General features: G+C 52.9%; 1 protein-coding gene across 2 annotated transcripts in view; it reads right to left on the reverse strand.

Moving 5' to 3' along the window:
* ATL1 (atlastin GTPase 1) overlaps positions 1 to 20,338 on the reverse strand; it is a 29,708-nt gene that overhangs the window by 1,855 nt on the left and 7,515 nt on the right. For both annotated transcript variants that reach the window (XM_035551119.1, XM_035551118.1), the window contains exons 2-12: positions 16,785 to 17,032; positions 16,281 to 16,415; positions 15,730 to 15,834; positions 14,956 to 15,006; positions 13,496 to 13,552; positions 9,493 to 9,585; positions 8,389 to 8,527; positions 6,376 to 6,503; positions 5,627 to 5,683; positions 4,777 to 4,848; positions 3,024 to 3,455 (exon numbers count right to left, since the gene is read on the reverse strand). In XM_035551119.1, coding sequence (XP_035407012.1) covers positions 3,024 to 3,455; positions 4,777 to 4,848; positions 5,627 to 5,683; positions 6,376 to 6,503; positions 8,389 to 8,527; positions 9,493 to 9,585; positions 13,496 to 13,552; positions 14,956 to 15,006; positions 15,730 to 15,834; positions 16,281 to 16,415; positions 16,785 to 17,032 — 1,517 coding nt within the window. The remainder of the gene's footprint in view (positions 1 to 3,023; positions 3,456 to 4,776; positions 4,849 to 5,626; positions 5,684 to 6,375; positions 6,504 to 8,388; positions 8,528 to 9,492; positions 9,586 to 13,495; positions 13,553 to 14,955; positions 15,007 to 15,729; positions 15,835 to 16,280; positions 16,416 to 16,784; positions 17,033 to 20,338) is intronic.

Genomic DNA, 20,338 nt, shown 5'->3' on the forward strand with positions numbered 1-20,338 from the left:
CGATGGCTTCTTCATGTGCACGGGGCTGTGGAGTGCAGCAGGTGGGTGTTGCACCAAGGAAGCCGCAGCACAGCTGAGGGTGAGCAGAAGGCCCCAGGGTGACGAAGGGCTGCTGCCCGCATCCCTGAGGAGCCCTGGGAAAGCCTGGGGGCTATTGCCTGCAGGTGGCTGCGTTTCTGGGGCTGTGGTAGCCTGATGCAAGGGTCTTCAAGCAACGTCTCTGGGTTTCTTTATCTTCTGATGCTGTGTGAAAACATGTCCTCATCTCCTCCCCAGCAGAACTTGCAGCACTTTGGGCTATTTTAGGTGTTTTTTTGGTGCCTTCACCCTCACACAGCTGCCTTTTTCTCGGCAGGAAGGCTTTGTTCGAGAGCTCTTCACTAGCAAAGAACACGTTCTGGCGTTTGCTGTAGCACAAGACAGAGCAAAGCCTCTGGCCCCAGAGGTCAGAAAAGCTCCTAGCAGCTTTGTGGGCACAGCGAGGTCCCAAAAACAGCCCGCCTGTGCTGGCTGCTATGGGCCTTAACGGGTTCTTTTTACCTGCACTCACAGAACTGTGTTTGGCGCTGGTGAGAGCTGCTTCAAACTCCTTTTAAGAGGCAATCCCCGCGTAACTCAGTGGCAGAGAAATGCGGCAGCACCAAGCGAGGCAGCACCAAGCTACAGCGCGGGACTAACCACGTGCACGGGAATGGTGAGGAGGCTTTTTGCTGTTTTATTTAAATGCTTCCAGGGCCCTGCCTGCGCAGCCGCACACGTTGCACGCAGGTCAGCGTTGCACCGCTGCAGCGCTCGTGCGAGGGGTGCTTTTCTCAGCTCTCGGCCCAAGGAAGAGGCTGGGGAGGCAGAATACACCTCCAAGTCCCTGAGCTCGGCTTACTCAACCCAGGATGTTGTGTTTTTTTTTTTTGTTTTTTTTTGTTTTTCCCCAAAGCAGGGCATGTGGCACTTGCAGAAACACAAAGCGAAGGGCTGCACTCGCCCAGCCTCGCTCAGCCCGAGCCATGCCTCCGTGCCTGGGGCCACAGAACAAACTCACGGGCAGGGCTCAGCACGACAGGAAAGCCCCCAAACACAACTGACGGGGGGTTTTAGCCTTTCCCCCGTCATAACAAACACACAGCCCCTCCTTCTACCCCAAACCCACCCCAAAACAACCCTCCCTCAGGCTCCTGGCCGTGAGGTTGGGGTGGATGGCAGGCAGCAGCTCCGAGGGTGACGTCGGCCACGCCGGAGCCCTGCCACCAGCGAGCACCCCGCTGCGGGGCCGGGTCCCAGCTGCCACCCGGGGCCCTCCTTCCTCTACGAGCCCGAAGGCCGGGAGGCAGCCCAACGTGCATCTAACCCCGGGAATGCTCCGCTGTCCCTGCGGCTCGGCTGCCCTCAAGGATCCCCTGGTAATCGTGCGGTGCATGCCGGGGGAGAGAGGGGGAAATGAGAGCCACTTACCTCGTTTGTGCTTCCCTGGGGAGAGGCATTGGGAAAAGAAGGGGGAGGGGGGAGGAAAAAAAGGAGAAGAAAAAAGAAGCATCTCTGTGTATCATGCACATCCACGGAGCAAACAGCGCTCACACCTCCAGCCAGCAGCCACCTGCCGGAGCCCCCAGGGCAGCATATTTGCAGGGGGCTCCCCCCGTCCCCTCGCAGGTCCCCGCAGGGCTCTGGCCACCCCTCCTGCTGCTGGGGACACCGTGTGCTCGCACAGGACGGAGCCACAAGGGCTCAATCCCTGCTCCCCACCTGCCTGCCTCTTCCTGCGGGCTCCGTCCTGTCCTCACTGCCGTGCTGAACCTGCCACTGGCTCCTGCCCAGGGATGGGACAGCGCCGGGCTTACACACGCCCGCGTCTCCCAAGGGCACCGGAGGGATGCTCTGGATGCTGAGGCCAGGGCAGCCCAGGAGGATGCAGGCGAGGATGGGCCCTTGCTTCAAGCTGCTTTATTTTAAGGGCAGCCCAGCTGGGGGATAAAGACCCGGGGTGTTAGCGCCCCTCCACCCCCGTGGCACTAAGGCCAAGCAACACGCCGCTGTGGCTGCTGGTGCTGGGGGCAGAGGCGCTGGGGGCGCGGGCGGAGCAAGGCTGGGGTGCGGGGGATGTTTTCTCACCGTGACCTTTGTTAAGGCTGGGGGAGGTTTGGCGCTGCAGCCCAAACAAGCCCTTTCCAGGTTGTTTGCAAAAAGCAAAGACAAAGAGAGGGTGAGACGGGCTGACCCAGGACAGCGGGGCGCAGGGCCAGAACAGGCAGGGCACAGCCCTGACCTCGGCCTCCCGCAGGCCAGGGACAGCCAAAGTCCCTGCCCGGGCCCAGGGGGCAGGAAGGGGTCTTTTCTTGGCATGCACACGCACATGCAACACACAAAACCACCACGGCCCTGAGAACACCTCCCCGGTGGGACCCCAGTCTGAGCTGCTCCATGCCCACAGGTTTTCGAGTCCACAAACCGGCATTTTGGGATGGGTAAGACAAGCAGAAAAAAAACAAGGCCGAACAAAATAGCTTGGGGTGAGTGTTCTGATCCCCGGCGGGACCGACACCGCTCATCTTTGACAGCGGGCAGGGTTCAGGGGGTCAGGCTCAAGCAGCCTTGCTGCTGATTCCTGCTCTCGGCCCCATCTCGCTCTGCCCATCTCTGCTGCGGCACAGGGCAGCTGTACCCAGGCCCCGTCACTGCTCCCTAAGAGCAGTCCCCTTGTCCCCTCCATCCCCAGCTCCACAAACTGATCTGAAAATATTCCCCCCGCCGCTGCCCTCCCCACTTAGAAGGCCTAAGGAATGGCCTGGAGCGCGCTGTCCTGCTGCCTGAGGACAGCCCAGCTCTTCCCTCACTGCACAAGCAGCTCAAGCAGCCAGATCTGCCCGGGCAGGCCCTGCTGGAGCACCTAACAGCCCTAAATGCGAATGCAAAAGCCATTTCAAAGAGGAGGAACAGCCCCAGGAAACCCAACGCTTAAGCACTCGGTGTGGGGATTTGTACTGGTGTGTTGTTTTTTTTTTTTTTAAATCAAAAGCTCTTTATCCTACCTGGTCCCATAACGCTGCGGCCACTTGGTCTATTACTGCGCCCAGTTCTCTGTACTCCCCAGAGTATCTGATATATGCCCAGGTACACAGTGTGATAAGTGTCAAGCCCATGATCATGTTGCACAGACTGGCTATGATGTCCAAGCCAATGAAGCCGGTGACTCCAGCTATCACGTAAGTGATGAAGATGACCACGAAGAGCGTGGCGGGGGTGCGGGCAGCGTGGAAGATGTTCTTGCTGTCGTTGTGCTTGATGTACTGGATGTAGAGCTCATCTATCTCGGCCTCCAGCTGCTGGAGGTAGCGGCGGCTGAACTCCTCCCCACCCATCTTCTTCACGCCGCGGAACAGCTTCACGGCCTCGTCCTTCAGCTCCAGGTGTTTGCTCTGGAGGTCGCTAGGCGCGAGGAAGGGCTTGTCCCCACCACAGACCTGCGTGGAAAACACAGCCCCATCACTGCAGAAACCTCAGCACCCTCAGCTCCTGTGCCCGGCCACGCAAACCACGGGAACTGGGCTCTGGGGGCTCCTGTTTGGCACAGGTAACTGAACTATCCCCTCTCCTCCCCTTAGCCCTCAGCTCCAGCTGCAGTTTTGAGACGTCCCAAAACCAAAGGGCGGTGCAGGGGTTGTCCCTGCCCTCCTCTTGGCACTATTTCTTCAAGCTGCAGCTACTCAGGCACAGGTTAAAGCGGGGCCGTGGGTGTCCGTGCTGAGAAGCCGGGTCCCACGACCCCCCCGTTCAATTTGCTCACAGCCTAAGCCAGGATCTCGGGCAATGCTGAGCTACACCGCCCGACAGGATCTGGAGCCCCAGCATTTTCCTGTGCTGCAAACTGTGCAGCTTTTTTTTCCCGTCTGGCTTTAAGGCATAAACACCAACACCCACCCAGAGCAGTGTGCAGATAATTTGGCCATGTAGCTCTGCACCCCTTCCGTGCCATTGCAGCCATCCGCAACACTGGCGAACAGACCGGACACACCTGGAAGTGGCTGGAGACAGGCCGAGGTCTGAGCCTCACCCTAAAACATCACAACCATCCCTCACCAGAGCTGACAGGGCAGGGCACAGGTGAAAAGCCTGTTATAACGACTTTATCCCCTAATCAGCACCAGCCACAGCACGGGTTAAAGAATGGAACAGAATAGTTCAGTTGGAAGGGAGCTTCCATCAAGTCCAACTGCCTGAGCACTTCAGGGCTAACCAGAAGTGCAAGCATGTTACTGAGGGCATTATCCAAATGCCTCCTGAGCGCTGACAGCCCTGGGGCATCAGCTGCCTCACTAGGAAGCCTGTGCCACTGCCTGACCAGCCTCATGGTGAAGCAATTTTTCCTTATGTCCAGTCTGAACCTCTCCAGGCACAGCTTTGTGCCGTTCCCTCACGTTCTGGTCGTCATGGGCTGCGTGGTCACACAGCGCTGCTGCCCCGTTACGTTAAATTTTGGGTTGCAGCTGGGGGAACAGTGTGCAGAGGATGCAAATTCAGCTGAGGCCTAAAGCTGCCATCAGATGAAAGAGCAACCATCTGTCAGTCACCTTCCCATGGCCTGCCAGGAAATGCTGACCGGGCACTGCTCTCCCCTCTCCTGTGCGAAAGCCCCTTTTCCACCACGATCACGGGAGGGAGTCTTGCTGGGAACAGGATTTCTGGCCACGTCCATGCAGGACGTTTTCCACCAGGAAGCCAAGCAGGGAGGTTTCTCCAGGAGGACAGGAGAGCCTGGGAACCGAGGTGCTCCGCACCACCTACCTCTTCCATTCTCCTGCTGTAGGTGTCTTTGGCAGTGGCAACTGCTGCTAAATTGTTGGCTTCTGCTGTGGCCTGCAAGAAGGGCAAAAAGGGCACAAAGTTTAGCTGCAGAAAGGTGAGGTTAAGAAGTGTAATTACAGAGAAGAGCAGCCGCCAGCTGGGTGCACATGGCCCACGTGTTTTCAGCCAGGATGCATGTGTGGTGCACACACGCAAAATTAAACAGCCCCCTTGTCTCAGCCAGCTGCACTCTCCCCAGCATCTGACCAACGCCAAATAAAATCCTTCTGTATTTACACATCCAGCATCCTCAGCCCCCCCCAGGCAAAAACCTGCATCAAGGAAGGATTCCTACCCTCCAAGCCACGGCAACAAAACCTCTGGCTGGAGCTGTGGGAAACACCAAGGAAAGAGATAAAAGGCTCAGCTGCGTGTAAACAGCTACAGCTGCAGCCTCCCGCTGAGCTGTCTGACTCGGAGCACGGAGCTGCAGCACTGTGGGCAGCTCAACATGGGGCCACGCTACCTCCGTGTGCCAGAGCACGATGCTGCTCACCTGCAGGGAATAATTTTGGCCAGGCTGAGTGCTGCTGCGTGCGTGGAGTGACCGCAGCCCGGCCGAGGAGCACAAGCCATGCTGCCTCAACTGTCTAGCCACATCAGACCTTCCTCAGGCTTTGAGTGACTGCCAAATACAGCCCAGAGGGATGGTTTTTGGGTTGTGCAACTAAGACACTTGAAACAAAATCACAAAGGCTCGAAGTGCTGCACTGCCTGGACTCTCTGACAATTAACTGGAAATCGATGGCAGTTGCAGCGCACGGATGCCCACCAGCTCACACTCACGTACCTGCAGCATGGACTTTGGGTGCGGCAGTTCTTCCCCTTGGTAGATCTTTATGTATGCCTGCAAAACAGAGCACAGAAACACGGAATCAATCGGATGCAGCATGCACTAGCGACACGCAAACACCTCCCTCCACCCAGTTCCAGACGCAGCATTAACAGGATGATAAGAGCACAGAAGAGGAGGGGGTTCCTGGCACAAGATGGCTTCAGCAGGGGCTGCTCTGTCGAAAAAAGGCAAGTAGCACGGCCCAAGGTCGATTCCTTGGGTGGCATGGGTCACTCACTCAAGGCTCACACTCCGCCGCTTACTCTAAGTATCTATACCACGGGATTTGCACCTACCTCCGTCCTTCACTGAAGGAGAAGGAACCAGAGTCAGGTAGCCCTGGAGAGTAGGTGGTGAGAATTACTCACTGATATCTTGCATCAAAATGTCACAGTAGTCATGACAACAAAATTATTTTTTTTCCAAAGGCAACAGGTATGCGGCTCTCTGCCTACCTCCCCCTGGGCCGCAGGTCTCCGTGGTGGGGTAAGAGCCCTGGCACCTTTTCAGCTTACTGCATGGCCAAATACACAGCTGTGAGGTGTTTGCTCAATGCAGCAATGGAGCCAGCACTATTAGGCTAGACCAAGATCCCTTCCTCCAGCCAACAAGTGCCAGCTTGTCTGCTGCTGCTTTCCCCTTCCATTAGAAGTGCAAACGTGCTGCAAACAAATAAGCCCAGTTTCTCTTGAATAAGCCAATACCTTAAAATACTCCACAAGGCCTCGACAGGTGATCTGGTTTCCATTGATCTCCTTAACGTCCAGGCTCTCGGGACTAAGAAGCCAAGGAATCAAAATCTTCAAGTTCTTGATGAACTCATCGTCTATTTCTGGAAACAAACCCAACGTCATCAGAACCAGCCCTCAGTCAGCCTTGTGCTTCCGTGTGCACTCCCATCAAAGACAGGAGACTCAAGCCAGGACACCAGCTCAGACACCCTGTAATTTAGTGATGTGAGCACTCAGAAATGATCACGGCCCCAGTGAAGTTGTTATTTAACCCACAAAGATCGTACAGCTGTGCGTATATCCATAAACCGGCTTCACTGTCTCAAAAACGGTTGCACAAACACAAATGCGACTGCACGGGGAAAAAAATGCTTTTGCTGATGACACGGGTAATGCGCACCAACACTGGCAGCCAGAGAACAGCGCCTTCTTGCCAAGGCAAATACAATCTTTGCAAAGCATGATCTTGAGTATACAGCATGGAAACGTGCTGTGCCTTCCCTCTGCACTCCTCTGTGGCACCCATAGTGGGAATCTTCAGCCAGGGCTTAGGCTTTGGCTCTTCTGTGCCAGCAGGTAGGACTTCCCGTGCCCAGTTCTCGGTCCCCTGTGCACCCATGTGTCAGATTCTCATTGCAAAGTATCTTAAAGCTTTTGAAAATCATTAGGCTCTCAGCACAAATGCACTAAGAACTCCTGCAGGTGACGGCATTTACACTGCCCCTACCTGCATTTACACTGCCACTACCATCGGAAAGCCCTCGGTACAGGGCTCAGGAATGGGCACAGCCTGTGCTCCCCCAGCGTGTCCCCTCACTGAAGTGCAGAGCTGGCACAGAGTGTCACCGAGTGCCCCATGGGCTTGTGTCACCTCGAGGGAGGCAGGCTCATTGCCTAACAGTCACTTTTATGGCTTCAGAGTGCCTCACATCCATTACCGCTATTTAAATTAAACTGTAGACATGAAAGCAATGCAACATCTGGGCATCTGGAAGGTAACGAGAGAGGGGAAGTTTCCCCACATTTCTCCTCAGAGGGCACAAAAAGCTGAGTACAGCTCTAAAGGAACAAGAAAATGCTGTCGAGATGCTGACAACTCCCAGGCCAGTTCTGCACACACCACTTGTTAATTGCTGCTTAGCACCTGAAATTAAAGGGGGAACTAATAGAAACCAGTTCGGTTTCCACCAGAGCCTGCACGTTGCTAGTTAGCACAGAGTTTGCCAGAAGGACAAGTCTGATCACTAGCCAAAACCAGAAAAAGTAACTTCTTTCTGTCTGGTAATTTATTCTAAGTGAATAACAGCCACTTTCTCTATTGCTCAGAGACTGCAAGCAGCCTGTAAGCAGAGATGCTGGTAAGCAGCTGATTCACAACAAATTGAAAATCCACAGCACGCGGCTCCTTTCAGGGTAGAGAATCCTACCTTGGCTTTTTTTTCCCTTCGTATTTATTTTTACCTATGAACTAAGTCTGCCGTGTAGGGAAACCATTGATCAGATAAGTCAGGAGGATTAAATATTCCTTGGAAAGCTTTTCAAAGTGAAATAACGTTCCTCTGAGAGCACGTGTAACCGGCCTGCCACCCTGCGCAAGCACAAGCCTGCCGTGCAGTGACCAGTCCGCGCAGCTCTGCGTCTGTGCCCAACTGCAGCTGAGGCACGGTAATTATTGCAGGCTTAGCATCACGTCCATAAAAATCATATCTCACCTACCCTTCCCCATTTGCCTATCAGCCAACTGTTGGCAGGGCTTGTTGTCAGCGAATGTGAGCTCACGCTAAGGTTAAAAGCATCTGGCAAAGAGCAGGTAGCTGGCTGTGCTCAGGGGAGTGAGCTGAGCATGTGTATGTAGTTGGGAAGAGGATTCAAGTCCTCTTCCAGAAGCCCTTTCATGGAAAATACTCAGAAATGTTTCAGGAGTCAGTGGGACAGTCTGTCAGGGCATCTAAGGCACCAGTTTAAAGGCAGACCTTTGCCTCGTACCTTTCAGCTTTCCGTCGAAGTTAGGATTGGTGGCTACCTTCAGGCCGGGGTGAGGTAAGAGGAAGCAGGAGATCTTGGTGAAGCAGGAGTGGATGTGCTTTCTGACATTCTGCAGTTCTTCGTGCTGATTTCCTGAGACCTGCGAGAGATCAGTTTGGGGTCAGGTTCCCTTCGGATGCAGACAGCGGTGACGCCGGGGTGCCAGGAGCACGGGGTACATCGCACTGTGGCTGCTCACACCAGGAAGGAGCCAGCCAGGACGTCCCTGCGGAGCATGCCGCATGAGCACCAAGACAGGGCTCCTCCAGCGACCAAGGAGCTGGCCTATCTCTGACCACACGCCCTGGGGCATGTCATTATCGTTGGGAAAATGTGCATGTCTGTGCATGACCGGAATACAAAAACATTTGGGATTTCCCACTAGGGCCTTTCTTGTCTCCCCTTTAATTAGGTCTCTCCACTACCAAATCGCCCATGCATTTCCTGATTAACCCCACTGGAGCCTTTGCCCATCGGTTTAACCGTACAGCTACCCGTTACTGAAGTGTTATTCCCGGTCCCAGGAATCTCCCAAGCCCCATAACTGAAGAAAGCAGCACGGGAGCCTCCAGCCCAGCTGGGCTTTGGGGCACCCCCAGCAGCCCTCTTCTGAGCACAGCGAAAGGGAGCCCGGCCTTCAGCAGAAGGTTAGCCAGGAGACCTCAGCCCCCCGCTGACCACAGCAAGGAAAAGTTAACCTCCTAAAACGCCTCTTCTGTGATTTTAAGGCACGGGATCGGCAAGTGTAAGCGTCTCCACCTCACACCTGACCAACCAACCCTGCGGGCCTCCCTAGTGCCGGTGCCCCGCGCCCCGTCCCTGTTCCCTGCCCAGGATCGGGCTCTCCAGTGCCAGCTTTCCCCCAGCCAAGGTCTCACCCTTGTGCCCACACACTCTAGGTCCATGCAGGCGAGGACAGCATACTGCCACCAGGGCACAAGCCAGGTTTGCCTCTTCTCCTCCATCACCCATGAGCACACAACCCTGGCCAGCACCGGACCGCTCGTGCAGCCGTGCAAGCCCACGTGGAAATCGTTGAGGAAATCCAGATCAGAAAGAACAAACCTTGAGACGTTTTTCCAAAAACTTTGCGCCGCCATCGGATCCATAGGAAAACTCGTAAGGGAAGCTCCAGTCGCGCACGAGGAATATAAGGGACTAGAAGACAGAAACACGTCCAGGTCAGTGCCACACGACAGGAACCCAACCACCGCCGCTCAGCTGCACGTTATCAGGAGGGTTTTGAGAGGGAGGCCGGGGCCTCCACCACCATCGCTCGCAGCAGCCCGGACAGATGACAATTTGGTTCCCGAGCTTGAAAAATAGAGTCAATCATTTCCACTGCAAAACAAGAAAGAGGTTTTTGCTAACCGGGACAAAAGGCAACGAGCTCCCTAATTCCAGCCACATTTAGTTCCATCCCATGGGAATTTCACAGGCTCATTTTTTCAGCCGTTTTCACTGGGCAGCTTTCCAGACAGACTTTTAATGAGAAGCATATGTAGGATAACGAGGGTGAATAAGAAATTGCTGGCTTTTGTAATCTTTATTGAGGCAGTCGAATTTCTATTCAATGAATAAATAAATACCAGCACGGTCAATGTCTAATTTTTTTCTGAAAATCATTTTCAGAAGAAATCACGCCTCCAGTGCCTCATCTACGCAAGAAAGCTACGTCCCACGGAAGGGATGCAGGAGCTGCAGACGGAAGCCCTGAAAGCAGAAGCCCCGAGTGGCCTGGCAGAGGTGCCAGGGCTTCTCCTACATATGTGAATAAGCCAGTCAGTAAGTGGAATGCATTTCAGTGGAATTTCCCTAAAACTTGCCCACGTTTAAAACAAAGATTATGGGGAGGGAGGGAAAATATTTCATCTCCTTAATTAAAACATAAAACATCAGGGAAAAAAAAAAGAAGAAGAAGAGAACAGTGAGTTGGCCATTCCCAGAGGCATTACAAGCCCCAGCAAATGTCCACAGCTAGCTCTTCCAGGACATGCTGTTCTTTCTGAGACTGCAAGATCCTTAGGAGGCATGACCATGTTTAGGACTTTTCCACAAACGCATTATGCGCTCATTGTACTGTTTGGATTGGGAGCTATTATCTTTTTTTTCTAAAGCAAAATTGTTCCTGACATGCTGCCCGTATCCCACCTAATGTCCCCCCTCGCCAAGGCACGGCGACCTGGCGGCAGCTGGCGCGGCGCACGTGGTTCTCCGTGGGCACAAGCTGACCACACAGTGGGAGGAGAGAGTGAAGGGAAACGTTCATTTTCCACGGCCAAGAGCTGCTTCCTTTCCGGCTGCATCCATTCGACTATCTCACTATCGGCACTTTCAGAGCACTCCCTGCTTGGCAGCATTCTCCTACATGAGCTTTTTTTTCCAAATCCTCCTTTCCAGACTCGTATATTTTAAGGACAAAAGAGATTCGTTGAGTTTGACTTACAGGCCTAGAGCCTCGCCCAAGCAACTCGAGCTGCACTGCCTTCTGCAGAGAGCTGTCTTGGTCTGAAGAGCCTGAGTGAGGGCTGCAGGCTGCGAAGGGCTCAGCCTCTGGCGCTCTCCCGGACAGACCAAGGTCCGTGCTCGGTGTCTCGCTGTTCCCCCGATGTCTGACCACTCTGTGGCAGTCACTCAGAAGATCCCTTTTCAAGATGTCCTCCGCAGGGACAGGCCGACCCCATGAGGCTCACCCGGCCACGTCGCCAGCGATCCTTCCACCAACATCTATCTCAGCTGCAAGGGTTACTGCCAGTCCTTTGATATTTTTCTTCAGATCGTTAATGGAGATTGCAATGAATCAGAGAGACCCTGGGGGGAGCCCCAAGGAAACACTTCTGAAGGATGATGATTCCCTATTAAAATTAGTTCAGCGTTCTCAGTCATCTATCAGTTAATGGGTTTTTAATCCGTTGACACGGATTAAAACAGACAATGCTGACTTGGTATGTTGCTCGCTTTATTTTTAATCAGCATTGTATGGAGATAAGGCGTACAGAAGGCAGAATACCATGGTGATAGTTACCTTTATCAACCAAACTTGTGGTCTTTTTAAAAATTGATACTGGGATTGCTTGACAAGACTTGCTATCTGCAAAACTGCGTGACTTGACATCAATTATGGTCTTTGGTGAAATCACAGGCTATTATCCAGTCCTAATGACTTAAGCATATTTAAAAGTGTCTCATTACAGCCTTCTTCTTACTGATGGAGTAGGAAGTATTTCACTTTCACTGTAATATTTGGCTACATTATCCTGGTACTTTCTAAATAAGGAACAGAAATATTTATTTAAACGTCTGGCTTTTTCTGTACCATATTACAATTTTCTCCTAGCTCTTACTATAAGTCATATACTTTTACTGGTAGCTTTAACAAGGTTTATCAGTCATCTGCCCATGCTAGCATCCAATATGTACTCAAAGCTCTCCAAAATCTCAATTTGTCCATTTGTTGTACTTTTTAACCTTTTAATTTTATTCCCACTTCCTGACCGCAGCCACCTTATAAACCCCTTACGCCTTCCAGGATGATGGTGTGGCCAGCAATTCTCTTTTTATGTTGGAAAGCAAAAGTAAAATAGCTGTAACCCACCCCCAATTATTACTTGCATTTTTATAGCATGTTTTTACTCGCTGTTGTTTTTCACTCTGGGAAGCTCACAAAACCCCCATCCAGCCACCAGCTTGCCTCCTGTGGATGGAAGCTAGAAGTCGGAGCAAGCCATTGGGACTGCCAGAGGGCACCTGGTTAAGGAAACAACCTGTACAGGATGCCCCACAGAAGGTGTCCTCCTGCTTGGCATTGCAATCGTGCAGAGGATAAGCAGCCCTGCTGCTGCAGCCCTGGAGCCCCACAATTGCACCAGGACACGTGCGGGTCTCCCAGCAGCACTCCCTCCATCCCTGCTGGTCCTGCTTCCTGGCCTAAACCCACTGCCCACGATCCCCAAATCTTCCAAACCTGTTCAATCGCCTTCCCAGCCTCCCAGGGGCACAGGACTTGGTACAGCCACTATCAAAGCCGTACAAAACCACGACTTGTTCTGTTACAAGTCTGCAGTTATAGTGAGCTGCTGAACCACCCTACTCAACAGCAGCTGCTACAGCCACCCCATGGACTCCTAACCCCCTTCCTTCCACTTCTTTTCATCCACATTCATGGATGGGGCTGTCACAGCCCATCACCTCCCGCCATCCTGAGCTGCTTGTAGCCCTGGCATCCAGAGCAAGCCTTTTGCTCGACATTCTCCCTCTTCCGAGTGCCAGCTTTTCACAGGTTGGGAAGCAGATGTCGCTTATTTGAAGTTAAAATCCCACTTAAACCAAGCCTTCCCACAGCTCCGCTGCCACCCGCAAGCGCTCTGAGCTAATCCCTGTCCTTCTCTCTGCCAAGAGCAGGGATTCCGGGGGCAGGTGGCTCCAAGCCTCTGACAGCAAAGGCTGGGCAGAGAGCATTACAAACCTGGCAGTGCATTCATTATGCAGCTCTGCCACAAAACCTGACTGCTTTCTGAGCCCAGCAGGACGAGGCAGAGCTGTGGGGACAGCTGCCTGCGCAGTCCCTGCTCTCTCCCTCCTTCAGCTGGGGGCATTGCAGCACTGCATGCACAGCTCCCCAAGGACGAGCATTGCTTGTATCTGGGAGCAGGGCCCTGCCAGGACGCAGCTGATGCCACACAGCTCTCATTGCATTTCACCCAATGCCTTTTGTCCCCCCGAACAAAGCCTCCCACAGATAACAGCCTCCAGCTGCATCCAGACCTGCTGGGCGAGGAGGCTGCTGCAGGGCTCGGCGGAGCTGCCAACAACAAAGGTTCGGAGTGGAAAGAAAGAGGGATATTGGATGTATTCAGAAACCTCCTTGGGGGCAAGGAAACATAAAGCCCTTCCTTTGCTTCAGCAGAGCCAGTCTCCAGGCCTCCCTTTCTCCTCCCCGTCCTGCAAACTGCAGTGACACCTCGTGGTGAAGCCAACCGGCTCAGGGCCAAGCCACCCCCAGCAGCAGGAGGCATGGTGGTCAGGACCCTCTACTCACCTGGAAATGTGGCCAGGACCCTCTACTCACCTGGAAAGGTTTCAGGAACGTTTCCTCCATGGCCAGCCGTCCATACTCGGTGAAAAGCTGGAGAGAAAAGCAAGGAACAGCAGGACTTTTAGCTCCCCAGCCTACACGCAGAGCATACAGCTGTGGCCACACAGGCACAAGCAGCAAGGCACAGTTGTTGATTTGGGGCAAAAAACACTATTTGCAGAGGTGGAACCGAGACTGGCTGGCTGTGTGGTTTTGGTTCCCATTTAGAGGCAGACGGAGCTGTTAGGGACAATCACCATGCTAAGCCCTTACATGAAAGATCTCGCCTAGAGTTTCTGGCTGCCAAATCTGTGAAAAATGGCTCAAATCAGCTGCTTGCCGTTGCTTTCATACCAACCAGAAACTTCACGTGCCAGAGGGGACTACTGGAGCCCAGCTCTCTTTAAACACTCCAGGAAGAAGCGGAAATGAATTCAGAAATAAGCACTTGCCCTGCAAACCCCCACTGTGCATACTGTAAGATCAGCCTACCAGCAAGATTTGAAGGCTCTCCAGTCTCCCTGGACTGTAATTTCTAAGCGAAGGCACCAATAATGTATTTCACAGATGCCTAAAAATGGGTCAACATATTAAGCAAAAATGGCCTAAAATTCAAACTGAGAGATCAGATTTGCACTGGATAAGTTCAACATTTAAAAGGTATTATTGTTAAACAATATTTACTGACTGAAACAGAACAGAACTCTTCTGATTTTTCCAGGCGGACTTCTGTTTTCCTTTCCTTTTCCTTAAGCTACTGAAAAAAAACTAACTAACCAGTCAAACAGCCACCCAAACAAAAGAGAAAAGTGTAAGTAGAGGTAATACCAGGAGATGGGCAGGACAAGAGTGCCACAGAAAAAAAAAAAAAAAAAAAAAGGAAAAAAAATAACAACCTTAGCTGCTTGTCTCCAACAAGCAGGGTTGTAATTATCCTTATGGGTCATTTGTATTGAGCCAGTACCAGATGTCAATATCCAAGTTTATAAACCAGTACCCAATTTATTTGGGTTTCTCAATCAAAAGGTCCTATCATGTGGTGTGAACAGTGTAAATTCTACCTTCAGTTTCCCACTCACTTAAGTCAAAGGAGCACTTTTACTGCCACCACTCAAGACACGCTCCAAATATGTCACACAAGTAACAGAGCCTCCATTTTAAATACAAGACCCTGCTGCTCCCCTACAGGGCCTGACTCTGCCCCTGGTGAGTGTCCCACTGACTGTCCTGCCAAACAGCCCAGGCCCCAAGCAGGTGTGCTACAAGAGCACAGGCAATACAGGTTTCAGTCCCAAGCGACTGTTCCTCCATGCCCCTGAGCCAAAGTGAAAGCTGGGAAACTCAGAGACCCTTCTGTGGCTCCAAACGTACCTTTCAAGCACGATGCAGCTTGTAAGTGAGGAGCATAATGCAGGCCCCCCAGTGACACGGAGCAGCAGGACAAAGGTACTTACCTGCAGGTGCTGCAGATCATCCTCCTGCACGTTCTGGGACAAGTTATAAACCTGCATGTGAAAACAGAAACTTCAGAGCACTCAGAATGGCCTGTCCCTTAGGCCAGTGCATAGTTTGGTGTGGTTAAAGCTCATGACATGACCACAGGAACACACCACAGGCCCAGGTGGCCTCTGAAGCTGTTACAAGACAGGCCCCAAGCACAGCTGTACTACTGGGTAGACACAAACAGACAAACAGGTGTAGCAAAACATGCCAGCATGCGAGCAGCAAGGGCTGTCGTGCCCCAGCCAGGAAGGCTGTCAGGTCCAAATGATGCTTCTCCTCCTCCATTTATGTGTTGAACTCTGTATCAAGACCCAGCTTCCATCCTGTTAATGCTGCTCTCCGGGAGCAAAGAGCAGAAGACAGGAGGGGAAGCCCAAACAGACCTTGCAGTAACCACCTGCTGTGTGGCTGCCCCCAGCCCAGAGGTTTGTCCAGCAGCACCGAGAAAAAGCACACTCAGCTTGCCACACCAAGGTCGTTTCCTCTCTGGTAGCTGGGTGTAAAGGGGTGCATCTGCTGCTGGCCCTGCTCTTGGGGTGAGATGAAGAAATGAGACTGTTCCCTGGGATGGTGGAGTCATCCCTGCACTCAGTGCAGCTAACATGATGGCCTTTCTCTCTCCCACCAAAGGTCCCAGCTGCCCGCTGCACTTGGCTGGTGCCAAGCTGCTGGTTTTTAGCCACCACCTTTAAGGAACTGTTTCCTGGAGACACCCCCATTCTTACCTGTATCGAGCTGATCATTGTGCTAAGGGCAAACACGGTGGCCGAATCCCGCAGGGTGGACTGGCTGTCAAAGGTCCCCTGCGTGTCCATCAGCAGCACTGCAACCTGACAGGCAGAAAGCTCCAGGTCAGCTTGGATACACCCGTTCCGCATCTGCACCCAAGCGAAAACACTCTCAAATGCCAACAGGGTGGGTGGGTAAATGCCAGCTGTGTTGTCATGTGGGGAATCTCACTGCTCATGCCTCAGACTTGCAGTTGATGGAGGACAAAGGAAAAGAAATAAACTCTAAGGAGTCCAGAGTTGGAGAGACACCCAGAGAGTATATCAGGGACACAGGGGAACCAAGACATCATATTGCTCAGTGCATTGAATTATGCTAAATTCAGGATATGGTATGCTAAATTAGGGATATGGTATCAAGACCTCACCTCACACAAGTATTTGAGACACCCATGGCAAGGCAGGGGAGTCTTACAAAAGCTGGAGCAGCAAGATGAGCCAACCAGCAACAGAGTGCTAAAAAAAACATGCAGCAGAAAAGCAAATACCTTTTTACCATCAGGCTTGTCCACTAGGAAAATCTCACTCCATATCTGAATGCCAGTCGTCTCCCGCTCAGACCCTCCCCTCCAGGAGAAACCAGTCAGAGGCTCGTTGTAATCTCCAACCCAGTCCACAGCTTCCTGCAGGTGGGAACAGAAGAAGCGCTGAAGTTCTCATCCCACTTTGGTTTTACACCTTTCCTCTGTGCTGCCTCACCCAGCACTGGAGAGAGGCAGCCCCCTCAAGAGGGGTTTCCCACAGGACAGTAAATGTGAGCATCTCTGCTCCAAAGCCAGGAAAAGCAGAGTCTCACTGGAGACCCACTAGTGCATGGGGTTGTGGAAGTATCTACTCTATTTTATTTTGTGAGGCCTCATGTTAAAGAGAGGCTTGAGCATCTCTAGAGCACCGAGCCAGTGTCCTGCCCAGCTCATCCCCGGGCAGCACACGGGAGCAATGAGCAGCAGCACCGTACCTGTGGGAAGAGCCCCCTGCAGCTGCAGCCGTACCTTGTTGTACATGTACCGCAGCATGAAGTCCATCAGGAACGACTTTCCTTTCCTAAAAGCTCCAGCAACGGACACAGCCACGACCTCTTTATCTCTGACAGCCTCTGAGAGGAGGATGCGGTTCAGCGCGGCTTCGTCCAGTTCAAAGGAATGGTCATCTTTGACGATGAGGACTTGCACCGGTCCTGCCTTCCTCACAGACTCCTCCTCCTCCGAGCTCCACTCGTAAGTCTTCTCTGCAAAACTACCTGCACAAACAGTGAGACAAGAGCTCTTTGGTTCCTTCTGCAACGCACAGAGTCACAGAGAGCAGGGCTGGACAGGGCCCTAACAGGTCAGTTAGCCCAAATACCACCCCAAGACAGCATAACTCAGAGCAGATGTCTGTCCCACATTCCCCAGACATCTTGGTGGAGCCGCCCAGCTGTCAGCATGCCCACCCCTCCCAGCAGCCATGGAGCTTGCTGGGATCCTCCCGGACAAATATTCCTGTTAGTTTTTTTCCTACAAGAGCTGACATGAAGAACAGATTGTTCTCTTCTTACCTGCAACATCTTACGTACACAAAGACTGTCCTAGCATCTCCATTAGCCTCAACAAATGCCAGACCACCTTCCTTAGCCTTCTCTCTGCTAGGCAGGAGAACTCCAAGCCCCTGATGATCATCCCTTGCTGACTACACTGTTGTCCTGGTTTTGACTGGCATTTTCCTCCCAGTGTCTGGGATGGTGCTGTGTTTGGGATTCAGGATGAGAATAACGTTGGTAGCACACCGATGGTTTAGCTGTTGCAGAGCAGTGCTTACACTAGGTCAGGAACTTGGGACTTCTCGTGCTGCCGTGCCAGCGAGGAGCTGGGGGTGCACAGCGAGCTGTGAGGGGACAGAACCAGGACAGCTGACCCCAACTGGCCAGGGGGACATCCCATGCCATGTGGCATCATGCAGAACCATAAATCTGGGGGACTTGGCCGGGGGGGCTGCCACTGCTCGGGGTCTGGCTGGGCATCGGGTGGTGGGTGGTGGGTTATGGTGCTGTGAATCACTTGTTTTGTGTGTTCTCTTATTATTACTATTATTATTATCATCCCTTCCTTTTCTGTCTTATTAAACTGTCTTTACCTTAACCCACGAGTTTTGCCTTTTTTTTCCCCAATCCTCTCCCCCATAACAACAAGGGCGCTGTGTGGCGCTGAGCTGGGTTACACCAGCGTTGCCTGAGCACCCGGCTGCTCTCGGTGCTCTCCTCCAGACACTGCCCACCAGGCCCTTCCCGGAGGCTCCTCAGACATGGATGCAGCACTCGAGCTGAGGCACGCAAGCACCTCACAGATCCATCAAGGACTGCCTACATGCATCCCATGTGGCTGCTGTTTCTGTAGCAACGGCTCAGCGCAGGGGCCTGCTCCATCTGCAGGCCGCACTGACGCTCTCAGCGCAACCCGCTGCTCCTGTAACCTTCCCGACCGACCGCTTCCCCCAGCCTTAGGACAGCACACGTGGGTGCCCAGCACCCAGTTACTGCCATCCTGCACCCAGACCCTGCCATCCCCGCTCGGTTCCCCGGGACGAGCGGGCTGCTGATGGCAGCTCCTCAGTTTGGGCCTTGTTCACCGACAGCCGCCCGGCGGTTCAGCAAGCGCAGGCCAGCTCCTGTAATTTTCCTTTCATTGTCTCCCGACTTCCCAGCACAGGAAAGGAAAGCCGAAGGTGATTAATCACGCTGCTCAGCTCACCTACAGCCACGTAAAATCTCCTCACCAGCGGGGAAGGGAGCGTGCGGTGGAAAGTTTCCCCTCATTTCTGCAAAAAGTCCCCAGGTCACTGGCTCAGGCTGCAAGTTTCCAAGCACAGGAGCCTGAAGTCTCTGTTTCAGACCCTGACCTCAGGGGCCCAGTTTTCAGCCAGTCCCAGCTGTTTCAAGGCACAGGGATGATGCGTGCACATGCTAAAAGACGAACTATAAATACCACAAGGAATGGGGTTTGCCCATTCCGGGCCTCTTTATAAAGAAGCCTCCAGCAGCAACTTCTTCTTTTAAATAACAACGGCGCTTTTGTACGCGGTTCTGATTTCCTATGATCCTGAAATATCAGGATCATTAAGCCTTGTTGCTAGGGGATATCTGGTGCTTCTCAGACATATACTGCAAGCTTTCTTTGCTCACAGTTGAAAGACAAAGATCTTTTCTTCCCGATGCCTGGACTTTCCTTAGCAAAACAAAAGTCCCGAATGCTCTGAAAAGCTAGATTCTCCACCAGACTCCAGCAGCACCAAACTCCCTTCGAACACCAGCCCCTGGCCCGTGCCGCTGCTGAGTGGTCTCCAGGAAAAAGACCTTCCTATTTCCAATGCCCAGAACCAGGCAGACATCACCGAGCCACCTGAAAAATGAAGGCCCTGAGCGCACTCAGTCCTCTTGCTGCACACACCAAACACCATCTCCAGCATTAAGATCTCCCCAGCACGTAAGCATGGACAGGTGCCCAACGGCCACAGGCTTGCGTGCTCATTTTAAGGACTGCCATGCTGCCAGTGCCATATAAAGCTTATGATCGGAAATACCTCTCTCCCGTGGTGTTTCCCAACACCCCGCTACGCTAACCGAGTCCAATTTCTTTTTTCTTTTTACAGCTGCATAAAAAGGACAGCGGAGAGATCCTTGTAGGATGTGACTCATGGCGGAGGCAGGAAAAAATCCGTAAATGGAATTAAATCTAAACATTTCTGACTGTAGCCATCAGCAGAGGCAAAGCCATCGGCGTGCAGGTGGCAGAGCTGTACCACCTCCCCAGACCCACCTCGGGGCCGCACAGCCGGGCGCCCAGATGGGCACAAAAGCTGCTGCCCCAGGGCCTTATGCAGAGGCAAGGCAGCGAGGATATCCCCAGCTCAGACCTGGCCTTGATGCACATCCAAGCACGCTGATGAGAGCCCGGGGAGAGCCTCGCTTATCCCTCCCATCCTGCTAGCAGAAGGGACGCTTGGTGCCGAACTTCCCCCTGCTGCTGCTGGATGAGGCCTCCTGGGTCGTCCTCTCCCTGTGGCTCAACTGCCAGAAAGAGCAGAGACCAGTGCTCTGTTTCAGGGGTTAGTGGAAATCTCCACAGAAGAGTTTTTACTGCTTCCCACCGGTCTCATGCGAGAATTAGACCACTCAGTGATATCAAGAGCAGACCAGCTGCACATTTCCACGGTGCTACAGCAGCTCCTCGCATGCAGAATGGGGTGGAAAAGGGATCTAGCGAGTGGTTGTCCCCACTGCCATCGCCAACAGTAACCAGCTCAAAGAGGTTGTGCTGTCCCTTCAAAACACCAGAAACCATGAGGAGCACCTTGTTATTCTTCACCAGGTATTGACAGCTTTTGGGAGAGTGTCTCTGGGCAGAGGCAGCCATCCAAAGCAGCCGTGGTCTGCTAGAGGACATCTCTGCCTCTGTCACCTGAGCTGGCTGTTTGCACAACACGGGGGCAAAATACAGAGTATTATGAGCAGGATATGCTGATTTTCCAGTTCATTAGAGACATCGGGAGAAAAGGCACTATATTAACAGGT

The sequence above is a fragment of the Cygnus atratus genome, chromosome 5 (genome assembly GCF_013377495.2).
Source record: "Cygnus atratus isolate AKBS03 ecotype Queensland, Australia chromosome 5, CAtr_DNAZoo_HiC_assembly, whole genome shotgun sequence".
Classification (NCBI taxonomy): domain Eukaryota; kingdom Metazoa; phylum Chordata; class Aves; order Anseriformes; family Anatidae; genus Cygnus; species Cygnus atratus.